A 15,462-nucleotide genomic window follows, 5' to 3' on the forward strand; every position below is an offset into this window, starting at 1 on the left:
GAACTATATCCTCAAGGGTTAAGGCAGGTGAAGTAGGTACATCAAAAGCTGCTGTTAGGTGGGGTCATTTTTGTACTGTGGTTTCTTTTTTCTTTTTGGTATTTTGAGACAAGGTTTCTCTGTAATAGTTCTGGCTGCCCTGGAACACACTCTGTAAAGCAGGCTGGCCTCAGAGATCAGTTTGCCTCTGCCTCCCAAATGCTGGGATTAAAGATGTACAATTGGGGCTGGAGAGGCGGCTCAGAGGTTAAGAGTACTGGCTGCTCAGCCCTGCAGTGGTGCCACACCTTTAGTCCCAGCACTTGGGAGGCAGAGGCAGGTGGATCTCTGAGTTTGAGGCCAGCCTGGTCTACAGAGTGAGTTCCAGGACAGACTCCAAAGCTACACAGAGAAATCCTGCCTCAAAAAGACAACAACAATAAAGTACTGGCTGCTCTTCCAGAGGTCTGATGACTCAGAACCATCTGTAATGAGATCTGGCAACCTCTTCTGGCCTTCAGGCAGAACACTATACATAATAAATAAATAAATCTTAAAACAAAAAAGATGTGCACAAACACCCCTCAGCTGCACTAGTGGTTTCTAAATCAGAGAAAAGGCATCCTGGTGTGGAGACTGGGTTTTCGGAGGCAGGGCAGCATAGGTGAGATGGCTTACTTAGTAAAGGCACTTTAAAGGCAACCTTGAATTTGATCTTTGGATCCCATGTAAGGGTGGAAGGAGAAAGGCAACTTCACAATATGACTTCTGCACATGTTCCATGACTTGTGCACACACAAACATATACATATATTTAATATTTTATGTGTATGGGTATTTTGCCTAGACCAATGTCCATCACTTGCATGTGTGCTGCCTGAAAAGGCCGGTAGAGGGCGTTGTGAGCTGCTATGTGGGTGCTCAGAATCGAACATAGGTCATCTGGAAGGACCTCCTGTATTACCCATCACTGCCTGAGCCGTCTCTTAAGCCTCATACACAATTTTTCAAGAGAATAGGATCAGGCGCTAGTCTCAGGCCTGGAGACCCATACCTAGCCTTGGATGATAGTAAAAATATCCATGCAACCAACCAAAAGGTGGTGGCTCACGCAAATGCAGAAAGCCCTGTTTCAGAAAAAAAAAAAATCCAAACTGCCAAATAGTGTCAGTCTGTGACCAAATAGGGGAAATACACTTAGCCTCAGAATGAAGGGGGAAACCTGACCAGGAGATGTAGCTGAAAGAACTCCATCAGCCAAGTCAGGGGAGTGTACCACTCAGTGCTCACTCCTGGGGCCAATAAGAGGAAGTAAAAGAACTGGAGGTCTAGCTAAAGACAGCGGTTAACTTTGAGGGCATGCAGGAAGCTAGTGGATATAACTCTGTCACAAAAGATGCAGCAGAAAGAACTGGTTTGTCTACACTCGGTGTGGGAAGGAGCCCAGCCTCCTTTGGGGCGGGGCAACGTGTGATCACGTGCCAGATCCGCGGACGTAAGGCTGGGCTGGCGTCTGTACGTTCCCTGGTGGTTGACGTCACACGTCAGCTGATTAAACGGCCGCTACTGCCGCCAGAACGCTTTCAAGCTTAAGTCGCCACCACTACCACTACCTCTGCCGCCACCACCGCGGCCATCACCGCCACTATGGCTCAGTACAAGGGCGCTGCAAGCGAGGCGGGCCGCGCAATGCATCTGATGAAGAAAAGAGAGAAACAGCGTGAGCAAATGGAGCAGATGAAGCAGAGGATTGCAGAGGTATGGGCCAGGCCGCGGCGCCTCAGAGCGTGCTCAGCGCGAGCGCCCTGGCGATCTCTTTCTAGTTGGCTCTGGGAGACCCTAAGGCGGGATAGGAGTCCTGGGGGCGGGACTTGCTTGCGCATGTCTGGCTGGTTACGGAAGCCGGCTGACACAGTGTAATCTGTAAAATGGGTTCAGTGTTGGGCTGTGTCAGACATTGAGACCACTAGCTTGTGAAAACTTCAGCAGGAAGGAGCTACAGTCAGTGATTCTTGGTAGCATTGATGTTGGGCGAGACACGCTGACACTCCTGAGCAGAGAGCTTCCTAGTTCATGTTTTCAGCCTTCCAGTGAATACAGGAAAGAGCTTGCTTCCTGTGGAGAGGCACAAGGGTATGAACCCTGAAGCTCTTTCAAGGGCCTTTAGCATCTCAGAGTACTTGCACTTCCCTCAGAGGTGCATCAGTGAGTGGTCACTGGATTCAGGGGTGCGGTACCGAGGAGACCTTGGCTTGATCCTTTGGGCAAGACTCCTGAGAAGAGCAGGGTCTTAACTCTCCAGGTGAGAGCAGGCCCTCTCTAGGGAAGTGAGAAGTCAAGCCCAAGAATCAGTCTTAAGATGGAGATATCATCAAACCTCAGTCATGCTTGTATTGACACCCAGTTCTCTAGTTCTGAGCAGCTAGAAGTTGCCCCAGTGGCAGCTAGAAGTATACTTCTGCTGACCACTCATTTGAAGGTCCTGGTCAGAGAAGGAATTACATAGCACCTATTAAGATGGGGCTGGACTGAAGAACAGTGACCTGGATGGCTGCTGACAGTATCCTGGGACATTCTCATGAGGGTGGGGTGTGGGAGCTAGACAGAACCTTTTAATCCCTCTTTTTCATTTATCCTTTCCTGAAGTCCCATGGTTTGGGTTTCAGGAACTTCAGCTTAAAGGCTGGTTAGGAAAAAGGCCAAAGGTGAGTATGGTGTTGGCTGTAGGCTACTGAGGGAATGCTGATCCCCAGCAGAAGACCTGAAGGTGCCAGAGCAGTTTAGGGATGTCAAGGAAAGAATCTACTTTGGCTTCTATATCTCTCCTAGATTCGTGGATCTTCCATTCAGAAAAGGAGGGATGTGTGTGTCTTTTCTAAGATAATATCACAGTGTGTTCAGGCATAGCTCTAGGCTCTGGGATCCACAGCCACTCTTTGACTTCCACAGTGGAATGGTAGATGGATATCTGACTGATGTGTCCCTCCCCTGCAGGAGAATATAATGAAATCCAACATTGACAAGAAGTTTTCTGCACACTATGATGCTGTGGAAGCAGAGCTCAAGTCAAGTACTGTGGGTAAGCAGGATACATGTACACATCTTCCAGACCCACAGGCTACTCCGTCACTGGCCTTGGGTGACCAGCCTTTTCTTCCATGGCTCCTTGCTTCCCAGGTCTTGTCACCCTGAACGACATGAAGGCCAAGCAGGAGGCACTGGTGAAGGAGAGAGAGAAGCAGCTGGCAAAAAAGGAGCAGTCAAAGGAGCTACAGCTGTGGGTCCCCCATCCTCTCTTAGCAGCCCTCCCCTTACAGTGCAGCTAGAGCTTGGGAACTCCTGGGGGTGGGTCAGTCTGTTCCCATTCCCATTCCATAGGGAGACCCCATTTTCTGCTTTGGGAGCAGTTGTGGTGTCTATTGAGCTCCACACTGGTTCTCACTTTCCAGGTTTATCTTTCTTTCTGTTCCTCTGTAAAGGTGGTGAGTCCTTTCTGAGCCCTTTCTTTTTAATGGGTGCCTGAACAGCCTGCATTGTCCCAATTCCTCTCTTGTCTCATGACCCCTGTGTCCTTTATGCTTGGTGTGTCATAATTAGAGCCCTGCCCTTTATCTTGAAGTAAACTAGGGCAAAAAGACTCCCTCTGGGGTGCTGGGAAGATCTAGCTTGTGCTAACTGAACCCCATGCTAGACACACAGTGGTTCTGGGTCAGAGAAGGGGCCTCAAGGCAAGAACATGGGGCATGATGGCCACCCATGCCTTGGTAGGAAGCTAGAGAAGCTGCGAGAGAAGGAGCGCAAGAAGGAAGCCAAGCGGAAGATCTCTAGCCTGTCCTTCACCTTGGAGGAAGAAGAGGAGGGAGGTGAAGAGGAGGAAGAGGTGGCCATGTATGAGGAGGAACTGGAGAGGGAAGGTGAGGGCACTGCCTGCCAGAGCTCTGTCCTGGCACTTAGGCTAACATTTGGGCTGCCAAAGGAAGACACTCATTTTTTAGCTTCAGTCATCTATTGGGCTTTTGCTCCCCAGTTTCACCCAGGGTAGGAGAAGAAGACACAAACGAGGCAGCAAGCACCATTTATTTATTTATTTATTTACTTATTTGGAGACAGGATTTCTCTGTGTAGCTTTGTAGACCAGGCCTGCTTCTGTCTCCCGAGTGCTCTGATTAAATGCATGTACAGTCACAGCCTGGTAAAAGAGCTATTTTAATAGCGAGAGCCACTGTACAAGCACCATATTTTTAAAGCTAAAGTATAAAATTGCTGTCAGTAATAGACTAAGTCACAGGTAGGCCAGTAGCCCCTGTACAAGAGTCACCAGTGCAAGAAGTTACCAGAGTACTACTAGTGCCTGGTCTATAATAATCCAGAAGCTGTCCTTTGGAGCACACAGGATAAACTGAAGAGGGGTGAAGATAGTCGGGATTAGGCTTACCTGCTAAAAATTTCTGAAATAATGGGAATGTTCATAAATACAGGTATTGTGGAGGTTTTTTGTTTGTTTTGTTTTTGATTTTTGAGATAGGGTTTATCTATGTAATGATCCTGACTTGTCTGGAACTCACTTTGTAGGCAAAGCTGGCCTTGAACTCACAGAGATCCACTTGCCTCTGCCTCCCTGAGTGCTGGGATTAAAACATGCCCAACTACTGTCAGGTATTATAATTGCTCACCGCAGGTAGCCACTGGGCACTGATTATGATTGGTGAATTTGATCTATACCTGCTTAAATCCAGTGCCTCCAATGTGCAGTCCTATGTATGTGTATCTGTTCTGTTCCTGGCCAGTCTACACAGTCAATATGGGCTCAGGATGCTCAGGATTCCCCTAGAGCCCAGGGGAAAATGGCTAGATCAGTATGAGAGAAAGACTCACATGGGGAGTCTTTCTTTAGTTGCAGAGATGGGAGGAGATAGGGAGAGCAAATGATGAAGTGAAACAGTTGTACTAAAATAATAGGACAAAGGATGGGGCTTTTGAAAAGCATGGCTTGGTGGGTTTTCCCCTTCCATCCAGAGATTTCATCTTGGGGTCTTAACAGTAGGACCTGAGCACCCAGCACCCTGGTATCTATTAATTTTTTTCTTTTACTTTATGCTTGTTATTTATCAAGGTTATACTGTTTTTGTTTTTTCCTTTATTTTATTTGTTTGTTTATTTTTGGTCTTTCAAGATAGGGTTTCTCTGTGTAATTTTGGAGCCTGTCTTGGAACTTGCTCCTGTAGACCAAGCTGGTCTTGAACTCACAGAGATCTATCTGCCTCTGCCTCCTGAGTGCTGGGATTGAAGGTGTGTGCTACCATCACCTGAATGGTTTTCTTTATTCTTAAGACAAGGTTTAACTGTAGTTGTGGCATGTCTGGCACTCACTTTGTGTACCAAGCTGGGCTTAAACTCTGATCCACATGCTTCTCTGCTTCAGAGTACTGGGATTAAAGGTATGTGCCACCATGGCTGACTAAGTCAGTAGTTCTTAAAACATGCTCCAGGACCCTGAGAGACCTTACAGAGGTCCAGAGATCAAAATCCTTTTTAGGTCAGGCATCGTGGCACATGCCTTTAATCCCAGCAGAAAAAGGCAGATCTCTGAGTTTGAGTTTAGCCTGCTCTGTAGGAAGAGTTTCAGGCCACTCAGGGCTACATAAATGTGATGTTGTCTAAAAACAAACCCAAAGAATCATTTTCTGAAAAATGATAAGATTTTTTTTTGTCCCATTTGCTTTAGAGATCACCACAAAGAAAAGGAAATTGGGGAAGAACCCTGATGTGGACACAAGCTTCTTGCCTGACCGGGACCGGGAGGTAAAAAGTGCCTAGCCCTGGTATTGACTTTGGTGTTGATCATGAAGTTGGCCTAGGTGGAGACTCTAGCCCAGAGAGCAACCCTGAACCTCATCCTTTGTCCATTTCCTCTCAGGAGGAGGAGAATCGGCTTCGAGAAGAGCTACGTCAGGAGTGGGAAGCCAAGCAGGAGAAAATCAAGAGTGAGTAATATATCTAGATACAGTGACTTTGGCCTGTTATCCCAGCACTCAAGAGACTAAGGCAAGAGGATCTGAAGTTCAAGGTCATCTTTAGCTACATGATTAGTTTGAAACAAGCCTTGGCTACATGAGATCCAGTCTCAAAAAGTAAAAACCAAACAGACACAAAAACAGTAAGATGCTAGTAGAGTTGGGCATGTGTGATCTAGAGTTGGGGCAGTAAGAGAACAGGGCTAAGTCCAAAAACAGCTCTCTTGTAAATATTTACCTTGGCTATGTATCTCAAGGGAACTCTTGAGTACTTGGGCCTGGAGACCAAGAGCAATTCTTCTTTGTAGGTGAAGAGATTGAAATCACCTTTAGTTACTGGGATGGCTCTGGACACCGGCGCACAGTTAAGGTAGGTAGTGGATGGATTCCTTTGTCTTGAGTTCACTGGAAAATAGCTGACAGTATTGGCTTGGGATACCTCTGTGGCTACCATTGTGGGTCTTTGGCTTCTTAGCAGTATTTCTTTGGGTTTTGTCTTTCCATCCCAACTCACTGGTATATCTGCTTCTGCAGATGAAAAAGGGCAACACAATGCAGCAGTTCCTGCAGAAAGCACTTGAGATCTTACGCAAAGACTTCAGTGAGCTCAGGTGAACACACTGCACTGGGTGTTTGTGAAGAACCTGCCTTTCTGGCTGGGGTATCAAACTAGCCTCTGACTGGTCCGCAACTAGGAATATGTTATTGTGGGCATTGTGCTCCTCAAAGAGGAGAGATGTAGGGCTGGAGAGATGGCTCAGAGGTTAAGAGCACTGGCTGCTCTTCCAGAGAACTGAGGTTCAATTCTCAGCACTCATATAGTGGCTTATATTTGTCTTTAACTCCAGTTCCAGGGGACCTGACATCCTCACACAGATTATATCCAGACAAAACACCAATGCACATAAAATTAAGAAAAAAAATTAGCTGGTTGGGTAGTGGTACTTACCTTTAATCTCAGCACTTGAGAGGCAGAGGCAGGTAGAGCTCTGTGAGTTTGAGGCCAGCCTGGTCTACAGAGTGAATATCAGGACAGCCAAGGCTAAAACAGAGAAATCCTGTCTCGAAAAACCAAAAAGAGGAGAGCTGTGCTCTTTTTTCTTAACTTTCTGTTGTAGAGAATGTAGGTGAGAGAGCTCTACCTTGGTGATATGGTCTAGAAGTGAGGACACTGGGACTCCCATCCTAGGTTCACTAAAATACACAGCTTCCCTTAAGTAAGGCTTAAAGCATTGTTCCAACTCTGCTGACTTCCAGTTGCTCATCCCCTCCTATCTCTTTCAGGTCAGCAGGGGTGGAGCAGCTCATGTATATCAAGGAGGACTTAATCATTCCCCACGTGAGTCACTTCTACTCTGGGTCATGCACACTGATTTCATAGGAGAGTCACAACACTGCTGTTTACTCTTCCAGGGCTGGTAGGCATGGTGGTGCCTGCTTCTACCCTGCAGGAAGGGCTGCAGGGAGTAGTGGGTGACAGAGGCCTAGATGGATCATCAAACTTACCTTTCCCCACTCTCTGTTCCTAGCATCATAGCTTCTATGATTTCATTGTCACCAAGGCACGAGGAAAGAGTGGTGAGTGATTCTAACTTAGCTTACCCTATAGCTTGTTCTAATATGTTGGGAAGGACAGTAGTATGGCCTTGGAATTACTGCTTCTCCCCTCTAGGGCCACTCTTCAACTTTGATGTTCATGATGATGTACGACTGCTCAGTGATGCCACTGTGGAGAAGGATGAGGTATGATAGTGCCGGGGTTACTGGGCAGGCAAAGGTGCCCTGAGCCTGACATGGGGGTTATCCTTAGGGAGAAGTCATAGGAAGACTAGTCAGGTACGATGACCCTGAATCACAGCCTTCATTCCTCAGTCACATGCAGGCAAAGTGGTTTTGAGGAGCTGGTATGAGAAGAACAAGCACATCTTTCCTGCCAGTCGCTGGGAACCCTATGACCCGGAAAAGAAATGGGACAAGTACACGGTAAGGAGGCGGGGAAGGTAGGCAGAAAGGTTAGGACCTGAGAAGCCACTTCACTTTTTGGTGGTCCCGCTGCTAGACTGGGCAGTTCAAAGTCAGGGAGTGGGAGTCATCTCGGCTTTCAGTAACCTGCAACCTCCCTGCCTAGAAACCAAAGATAACTAATCTGACATGGTGGCACATATCTGTAATCCCTCCATTAGGGAGATTGAGGCAAGAGGAGTACAAGTTCCCACCCACACCAAGCTACATAACAAGACCACTATAACATGAACACATACACACACACACACATACACACACTCCCTCTCTCTCTCTCTCTCTCATACACACACATACACACATTCTCCCTCTCTCTTTCTCTCTCTCATACACACACATACACACATTCTCTCTCTCTCTCTCTCACACACACACAGAAATAACATTCTAGCCCTATTTATTTATTTATTTATTTATTTATTTATTTATTTATTTATTTATTTATCCATCCCCTGGCTTCCATTCCTTGTTTCACGTGTTTCCATTTTCTCACACCAGATCCGGTGAACATCCAGAAGTGGGCATGACCTTGGCTCTCCTCAGCATGCCCCCATGTCTCCAGGGCTCCAGGTGCCTGGATTCCCTGGGATCATGCCAGAGCACTGTGGGAGGATGTTAGTTACTATCCCCTGGCCTTGATACTGTCATTACTGATTTTGTCTTTTACAATAAAAAAGTACACATGTTGGAGCTGGAGTGCATTGTAAAGTTGTGCATTATAAGAACCTTTATTATTAGAGAAAGTGAGTGTGTGCTTGTGTGCACATAACAGAAGGCAACCCTGGGTTCTGTCGTCCAACTTTTTTTTTTTTTTTTTTTTTTTTGAGACAGGATCTTCCACTGGCCTGGAACACACCAAGTCCACTAGGCTGATAGGTCGGTGAGTTCCAGAGTTGAAATTGAACACATACCATAAATGTTGGGCTTTTAAAAATATGGATTCTAAGCCAGGTGTTGGTGGCACACGCCTTTAGTCCCAGCACTCGGGAGGCAGAGGCAGGTGGATCTCTGTGAGTTTAAGGCCAGCCTGTTCTACAGAGTGAGTTCCAGGACAGCCAGGAGTGTTGCCGAGAGAAACTCTGTCTCAAAAAAATGGATTATAGGAATTAAACTCATAATCTCATGTTTGCAAGGCAAACACTTTACCAACTAAGCTATCTCCAGCCCTAAAACATTTTTGTTAAACTAACATTTATATAATAGTTTAGTCATTTTACCAGGTGTGTTGGTCATACCTGTAATCCTAGCACTAGGAAAGTAGAAGTAGAGGTATCATGAGTTTTGAGATTAGTCTGGTTTCCATAGCAAGTTCCAGGCCAGCCTCAGCTACAGAGTAAGACCCTGTGTCAGCCAGCTAGACCACACTAAAGGATTTTTCTTTTCACCCATCCATTTTACTTATTTTTTTAGATAGGTTCTCTACATAGCCATAGCTGTCCTAAGAATGACTATGTAGCCCAGGGTGATCTTCAACTCAGAGATCCATCTGCCTCTGCCTCCTGAGTGCTGGGATTAAAGGTGGGTGCCAGCACATCATCTGTTCAATTTTGTTTTTGAAAAAATTCTGTTTTTGTTTGCTTGTTTTTGTTTTTTCGAGACAGGGTTTCCCTGTGTCAATTTGGAGCTTGTCCTGGAACTAGCTCTGTAGATCAGGCTGGGATCAAAGGTGTGCACCATCAATACTGGCTTGGAAAAGAAATTCTTTTTTTTTTCTTTTTTGTTTTTTTCGAGACAGGGTTTCTCTGTACTGCTTTGGAGTCTGTCCTGGAACTATGGAACTAGCTCTTGTAGACCAGGCTGGTCTTGAACTCACAGAGATTCACTTGCCTCTGCCTCCTGAGTGCTGACATTAAAGGTGTGTACCACCAACACCCATTGTTCACTTTTAAACCATATAATTGAGTGAATGCATTAGTTTGTTTACAATGCATGCAACCATCCCCTCTATATTCTTTGAGAACATTTGCATCATTCCAAGGACTTCTGGGTTTTTAGCAGTCATTCTTTATATTCCCAGGTGTAGATCCTAGCAACTTTTAGTATTTCTATAGATTGGCCTCTTCTGGACATTTCACTTGTCTGGAAATGGAAAGGGATATAATGGCAATCTGAAAGGAATTGAAGGGAAAGGAGGCAATCTGAAAGGAAAAGGAGGGCTTTCTAAGGGAAGGCCCAGCTTTTGTCATGGCCCAGCCTTCCCTTCCCCAGGACACTTACATTGTTGAATGGACAACTGTTGAAAGGATATTCTTGTTCTTGAATGTGGGGACATATCATCTGTCTTAGATACGGCTCTGGAGTGAAAAGGGAATACCTCTTTAAGCCTCCTTCCCAGGTCCTTGTGTCTTCTCAGCTGCCTCTTCCCTGGGGTCTTGGCCAAGCAAACTCTCCCGAGTTCCTCTCTCTAGTCACAGCACTCATGGCTGTTATGGGTGCCTTGGAGTCACTGTTCACTTGCCAAATTTGTGCCTACCCTGCTCAGACTGCATGGAGACTTATCACTGTTATAGTCCTAGGTGCAGGATCCAGCTGAGGGTGGGCAGTGCCTCAGCTTCCAGTATCAGGGTCTCTGCCATTTCAGTGGCCAGCTCTCTCCATTCCTCTTGGGTAAGCTGGCACATAGTGGTCTGGCTTAGAGAGTAGAGAAAGCTGGGATTCCCTTCCTTGTTTGACAGTAGGTACTCTTGTCTGTACCATAGAGACCACCTTGCCTCTCTGGCAAACATGAACCATCTGATGGTAGTATGTAGTGAGCTTTGCTATGGCTGGAGGAGGCCTGGCTGCTAGTTAGGAACTCTTAAGTCCTTGACTCTGCCTATGCCTGAAATCACTTTGAGGAGGGAAAAGGGTAGAGTAGGTCAAGGTATCTTAGGAGCACATTGTAGTAGATAGTTAGACCTCATCTTCTAGTCCAGATATATGCTGCTGGGAGCTCTGGGTTCAAATTGTCTTAGTTCTCTGTGACAACCCCAATCTGCCTTTTGAGAAGCCATCAGAAAGCTCCTTGAACTCCACATTCCTATGAATCTGAGACCCAGGGGACTCAGTCATACCTACATAGGAGCTACCTCCAGTCCTGCATCTTCTGGAAAAAAGAACTCCTTGAAGTTTAATCCTGAGTCTTGATGCAGAAGGATCTATTTTCTGTAAAGAACCCCAAGTGCCAGGGGAGTCCTTAGGGTGAAGACTAAGAGGGCAAAGGCTTGTCAGGAAAGATAAGTTTTTTGTTTGTTTTTGTTTGAGACAAGAGTCTTTTTTTTTTTGAGACGGGTTTCTCTGTATTTCTTTGGAACCCTTCCTGGAACTATCTCTGTATACCAGGCTGGCCTCAAACTCACAGATATCCACCTGCCTTTGCCTCCCAAGTGCTGGATTAAAGGTGTGCGCCACCAACACCCAGCACAACAGTCTTTTGTGTAGCTCTGTCTATCCTGGGACTCCCTATGTAGACCAGGCTAGCCTCAAACTCATCAAGATCCACCTGTCTCTGTCTCTTGAGTGCTGGGTTTAGGCCACATTCTTGTGGCCAATGGAGAGACAGAAGACTGCTATGTCAGAAGACAGGATCCCTTTATCTGAAATGTTGAGCTGTATTAGTTATTTTCCTTGTTGCAATAAAATACCTGACAGAAGCTACTTAAGGAAGAAGGGGGAGTGGGGCTGGACAAGTGGCTCAGCAGTTAAGAGCACTAACTGTTCTTCCAGAGGACCCAGGTTCAGTTCTTGGCACCCATATGGCAGCTCAGAACTAACTGTAGCTCTAGTTCCAGGGTATCTGACACCCTCACACAGACAAACATGTAGGCAAAACACCAATACACATATTTTTTTTTTTAAAAAAAGAAAGGGTTTATTTTGGCTCACAGTTTGACAGTACAGTCCATCATGGCAGAGCTTGAGGTTACATTGCATCTACAGTCAGGAAACAGAGAGAGGTGTAAGCTGGTGCTCAGCTCACTTTCTTCTATTCATTCTGGGACTCTGACCCATAGGATAGTGCTACCTATACCCACAGAGAGTGTCTTTCTGCCTGAATTCAATATGGAAACTCCCACAGACACAAGGGGTCATGAGCCACAGTGTAGGTACTGGGAAGTGAACACAGGACTTCTGCAAAAGCTGCAAGTTCTTGTATTTTCTGAGCCATTTCTCCAGATTCTACTTGTTTGTTTTAAAATGAGGTTTTATGTAACCCAGGCTGGCCTTGAAGTCATGTAGCTGAGGATCAACTCATAATCCTTCTGCTTCTACCTCCTTGTGTGGGGATTATAGACATGTACTCACCATGTCGGCCTTTGGTGATCTTTTTGTTTGTTATGTTTCTATATCTGTATTTGAGTGTCTATATGTTTGGGTGTGAACATTGTCATAATGTATATGTAGAGTATAACTTGCAAGAGTCAATTCTTTGTGTAATGTGGGTTCTAAGAATGAAACTCAGGTCCTCCGACTTGCCTTCAAGTTCCTTTACTCATTGGGCTACTGGGCTATCTTGCCAGCCTCTTTAATTTTTTTTTATTTATTTGTTTTATATGTATGGGAGTTTTGTTTGCATGTAGATAGATATCCATGGAGGCCAGAAGAAGGTATTGGATCCATTGGAACTGGAGTTGCAGATGGCTTTCAGTTACCATGTGGGTACTTGGAACCAAACCCAGGTCCTCTGCAAGAACAAATGTTTAAAACACTGAACCATCTCTCTAGTATTTTTTTTTCAAGACAGATTTTCACTATGTAGCCTTCACTGTCCTAGAACTCACTCTGTAGACCAGGCTGGATTCAAACTCAGTGGTTCACCTGCTTCTGCCTCACAAGTCCTGGGATTAAAAGTATGTGCCACCACTGCCTAGCTCTAGCCCTCTACCTAAAAAAATCTGGAATCTAGGTATCTTCTATATATGAGAAAGAATAGCATTTGTGCCATTAATATAAGCATGTAAACGTTTTCATGTATCTTAAAGTGTTGTTCTTCACATTATTCATTAAGGCAGTGTCTGTCAATTGAACTTGGGACTTCCTGGTGTGACTAGTCTTGCTAGCCAATTTGCACCAGGGATTTCCTGTCTCTCTGCCTTCTGATGCTGGAATTACAGAAGAGCCACACCCATGTAGCATTTACATGGACACTGGGGATCTGAACTCTGTTCCTCTTGCATATATAGGGAACCCTTTATTTACTGAGCCAGTTCCACAACCCAGGAAACTCAAAAAGTGTTTTGCTGGTTGTCCTTTTGATTTCATGGTTTCTGGATTAGAAAAAATATTCTGCAATTCAGTATTGTAAAGGAAGTGATTGATATACTGGTGGATTGGGCAGGTTTGGAGAGGGTAGTTTCTGTGGGGAGAGATGATAAGATTTGATAATGGGTAGGAAGTGGCATTGAGAGAAATAAATGAAGGATAATACCAAGGTATTAAAAAGATTATCATTTTTTTTCATCATTTTAAAATTTATTTTACATTTTTAAATTTTACATACCAACCACAGTTTCCCCTCCCTCCTCTCCTCCTGTTCCTTCTCCCACTCCCTGCCTCCCCCATCCATTCATTCAGTTGTGGTAAGGTCTCCCATGTGAATCAACAAAGCATGGCATATCAAATTGAGGTAGGAAAAAGCTCCTCCCCACTGCATCAAGCCTGAACAAGGCATTCCACCATAAGGAATAGGTTCCAAAAACCCAGTTCATGCATCAGGGATGGGTCTTGATCCCACTGCTACTGGCCCCACAAAAGACCAAGCTACACAACTGTCAACCAGATGCAGAGGGCCTAGGTTGGTCCGATGTCAGTTCCCTAGCTGTCCAGAGTCTGTGAGCTGCCACAAGCTCAGGTCAGTAGTCTCTGTGGGTTTTTCCATCATGATTTTGACTACCACCCCACTTTCTCATACAATCCATCCTCCCTCTCTTCAGCTGGACTTCCAGAGCTTGGCTGTGGGTCACCACATCTGTTTGCAACAGTTACTGGATGTAGGTTCCATGGTGATAATTAGGGTAGTCACTAATCTGATTAATCTGTGCATATGAATGTAAGTGCCTATAGAGGAAGTGCCTATTGAGGCATCACATTCCATGAATCTGTGGTTACAGGCATTTGTGAGCTACTAGACATGGGTGCTGGAACTGAACTTGGGTCCTCTGCAAGAGCAGTATGCTCTATTAACTGCTGAACCATGTCCTTAATACCCAGCACAAAATTCACTCTTAGGGCTGGAGAGTTGGCTCCTGGCCACTCATCCAGAGGACCTGGGTCTGATTCTGAGCACCAATATGGTGGCTAATTACTGTCTGCAACTCTAATTTCCTCTGGCCTCTGAGGGCACTGCATGCCCATGGTACATTGCTATACATGCAGCAAAGACCCATAAATATAAAATTTTAAAAGTTTACAAAATAAAATTCATTCTTTCTGGGCGGTAAAGCATGCCTATGATTCCAGCAGGTGAGAGGCTGAGGCAGGGGAATGAAGAATTTAAGACCAGGACTGGAGAATTGTTTTAGCAGGTAAAAACATCTGTTGCTTTTGCAGAGGACCAGGGTTCAACCCCCAGGACCCACATGACAGCTCACAACTATCTGCAACTCTAGTCCCACAGGATGTGATGCCCTCTTCTAACCTTCAAGAGTACCAGACATTGTATGTGGTATGCATTTATAAATGCAGAAAACCCATCATGTATATAAAATAATAAAATAAGCTGGATGATGGTGGCGCACACCTATAATCCCAGCACTTGGGAGGCAGAGGCAGGTAGATCTCTGTAAATTCGAGGCCAGCCTGGTTTACAGAGTGAGTTCTGGGACAGCCTGGGCCATACAGAGAAACCATCTCAAAAAACAAAAATAAACACAAAAGAGGAGCCAGTGTGCTATCAAAAGCCTCTAATCCCAGAACTTGGAAGGCAGGGTCAGGAAGATCACTGAGAGTTTAAAGACAACCTAGTTTACTGCTCTACATGTGAATTGCCAAGCTATATAGAAAGAATGTCTCAAAAATTAAAAAAGAAGGCTGGGGGATGGTTTGGTAGGCAAGAACCTTTGCCCTGTAAGCATGAAGAAATGAGGTTGACTTCTTAGGACCTACTTAAATAGTCAGTCATAGCTATACATGTATCTACAACCACACCTTTGGGGAGTGGAGACTTGTAACAAGCCAGAGAACAATGGAAGACATCAAGTATTCTGCTTTGGCCTCCATGCTTGTATACAAGGGTACAGATGGTTATCATACTCATGTCCTCGTATACATGTGAATAAAAAAGAAGTGGTGCACACTTGTAAGCCCAACTATTGGAAGATGGTGAAGGCAGGAGGATTAGGAATTCAAGGTCAATTTAAGCTAATGAGACCCTATCCATAAATAAACAAAGTTTTCCTAGTAACATTAGGCAAATAGCCCAAAGAGGGAAGCAATCCAAAATTTTGTCAGTTAATGAAACAATAAATAA

General features: G+C 45.2%; 1 protein-coding gene across 1 annotated transcript; it reads left to right on the forward strand.

The window, feature by feature from the left end:
- The first annotated feature begins 1,591 nt into the window (after positions 1-1,591).
- Fam50a (family with sequence similarity 50 member A) lies at positions 1,592-8,711 on the forward strand. Its single transcript, XM_051178351.1, has 13 exons — positions 1,592-1,737; positions 2,974-3,058; positions 3,157-3,256; positions 3,748-3,893; positions 5,705-5,781; positions 5,897-5,963; positions 6,302-6,363; positions 6,528-6,604; positions 7,278-7,332; positions 7,523-7,571; positions 7,666-7,736; positions 7,866-7,976; positions 8,514-8,711. The coding sequence occupies exons 1-13, from the start codon at positions 1,627-1,629 to the stop codon at positions 8,520-8,522; spliced, it is 1,020 nt and encodes a 339-aa protein (XP_051034308.1). The 5' UTR covers positions 1,592-1,626; the 3' UTR covers positions 8,523-8,711.
- The last annotated feature ends 6,751 nt before the right edge of the window (positions 8,712-15,462 follow it).

Source organism: Phodopus roborovskii, unplaced genomic scaffold (genome assembly GCF_943737965.1).
Source record: "Phodopus roborovskii unplaced genomic scaffold, PHOROB, whole genome shotgun sequence".
Lineage (NCBI taxonomy): Eukaryota > Metazoa > Chordata > Mammalia > Rodentia > Cricetidae > Phodopus > Phodopus roborovskii.

Coding starts and splice junctions, on each gene's coding strand:
- Fam50a (XM_051178351.1), top strand. CDS start 1,627: ATGGCTCAGTACAAGGGCGCTGCAAGCGAGGCGGGCCGCGCAATGCAT. Junction 1,738..2,973: donor TGAAGCAGAGGATTGCAGAG/GTATGGGCCAGG, acceptor CCTCCCCTGCAG/GAGAATATAATGAAATCCAA. Junction 3,059..3,156: donor GCTCAAGTCAAGTACTGTGG/GTAAGCAGGATA, acceptor CTTGCTTCCCAG/GTCTTGTCACCCTGAACGAC.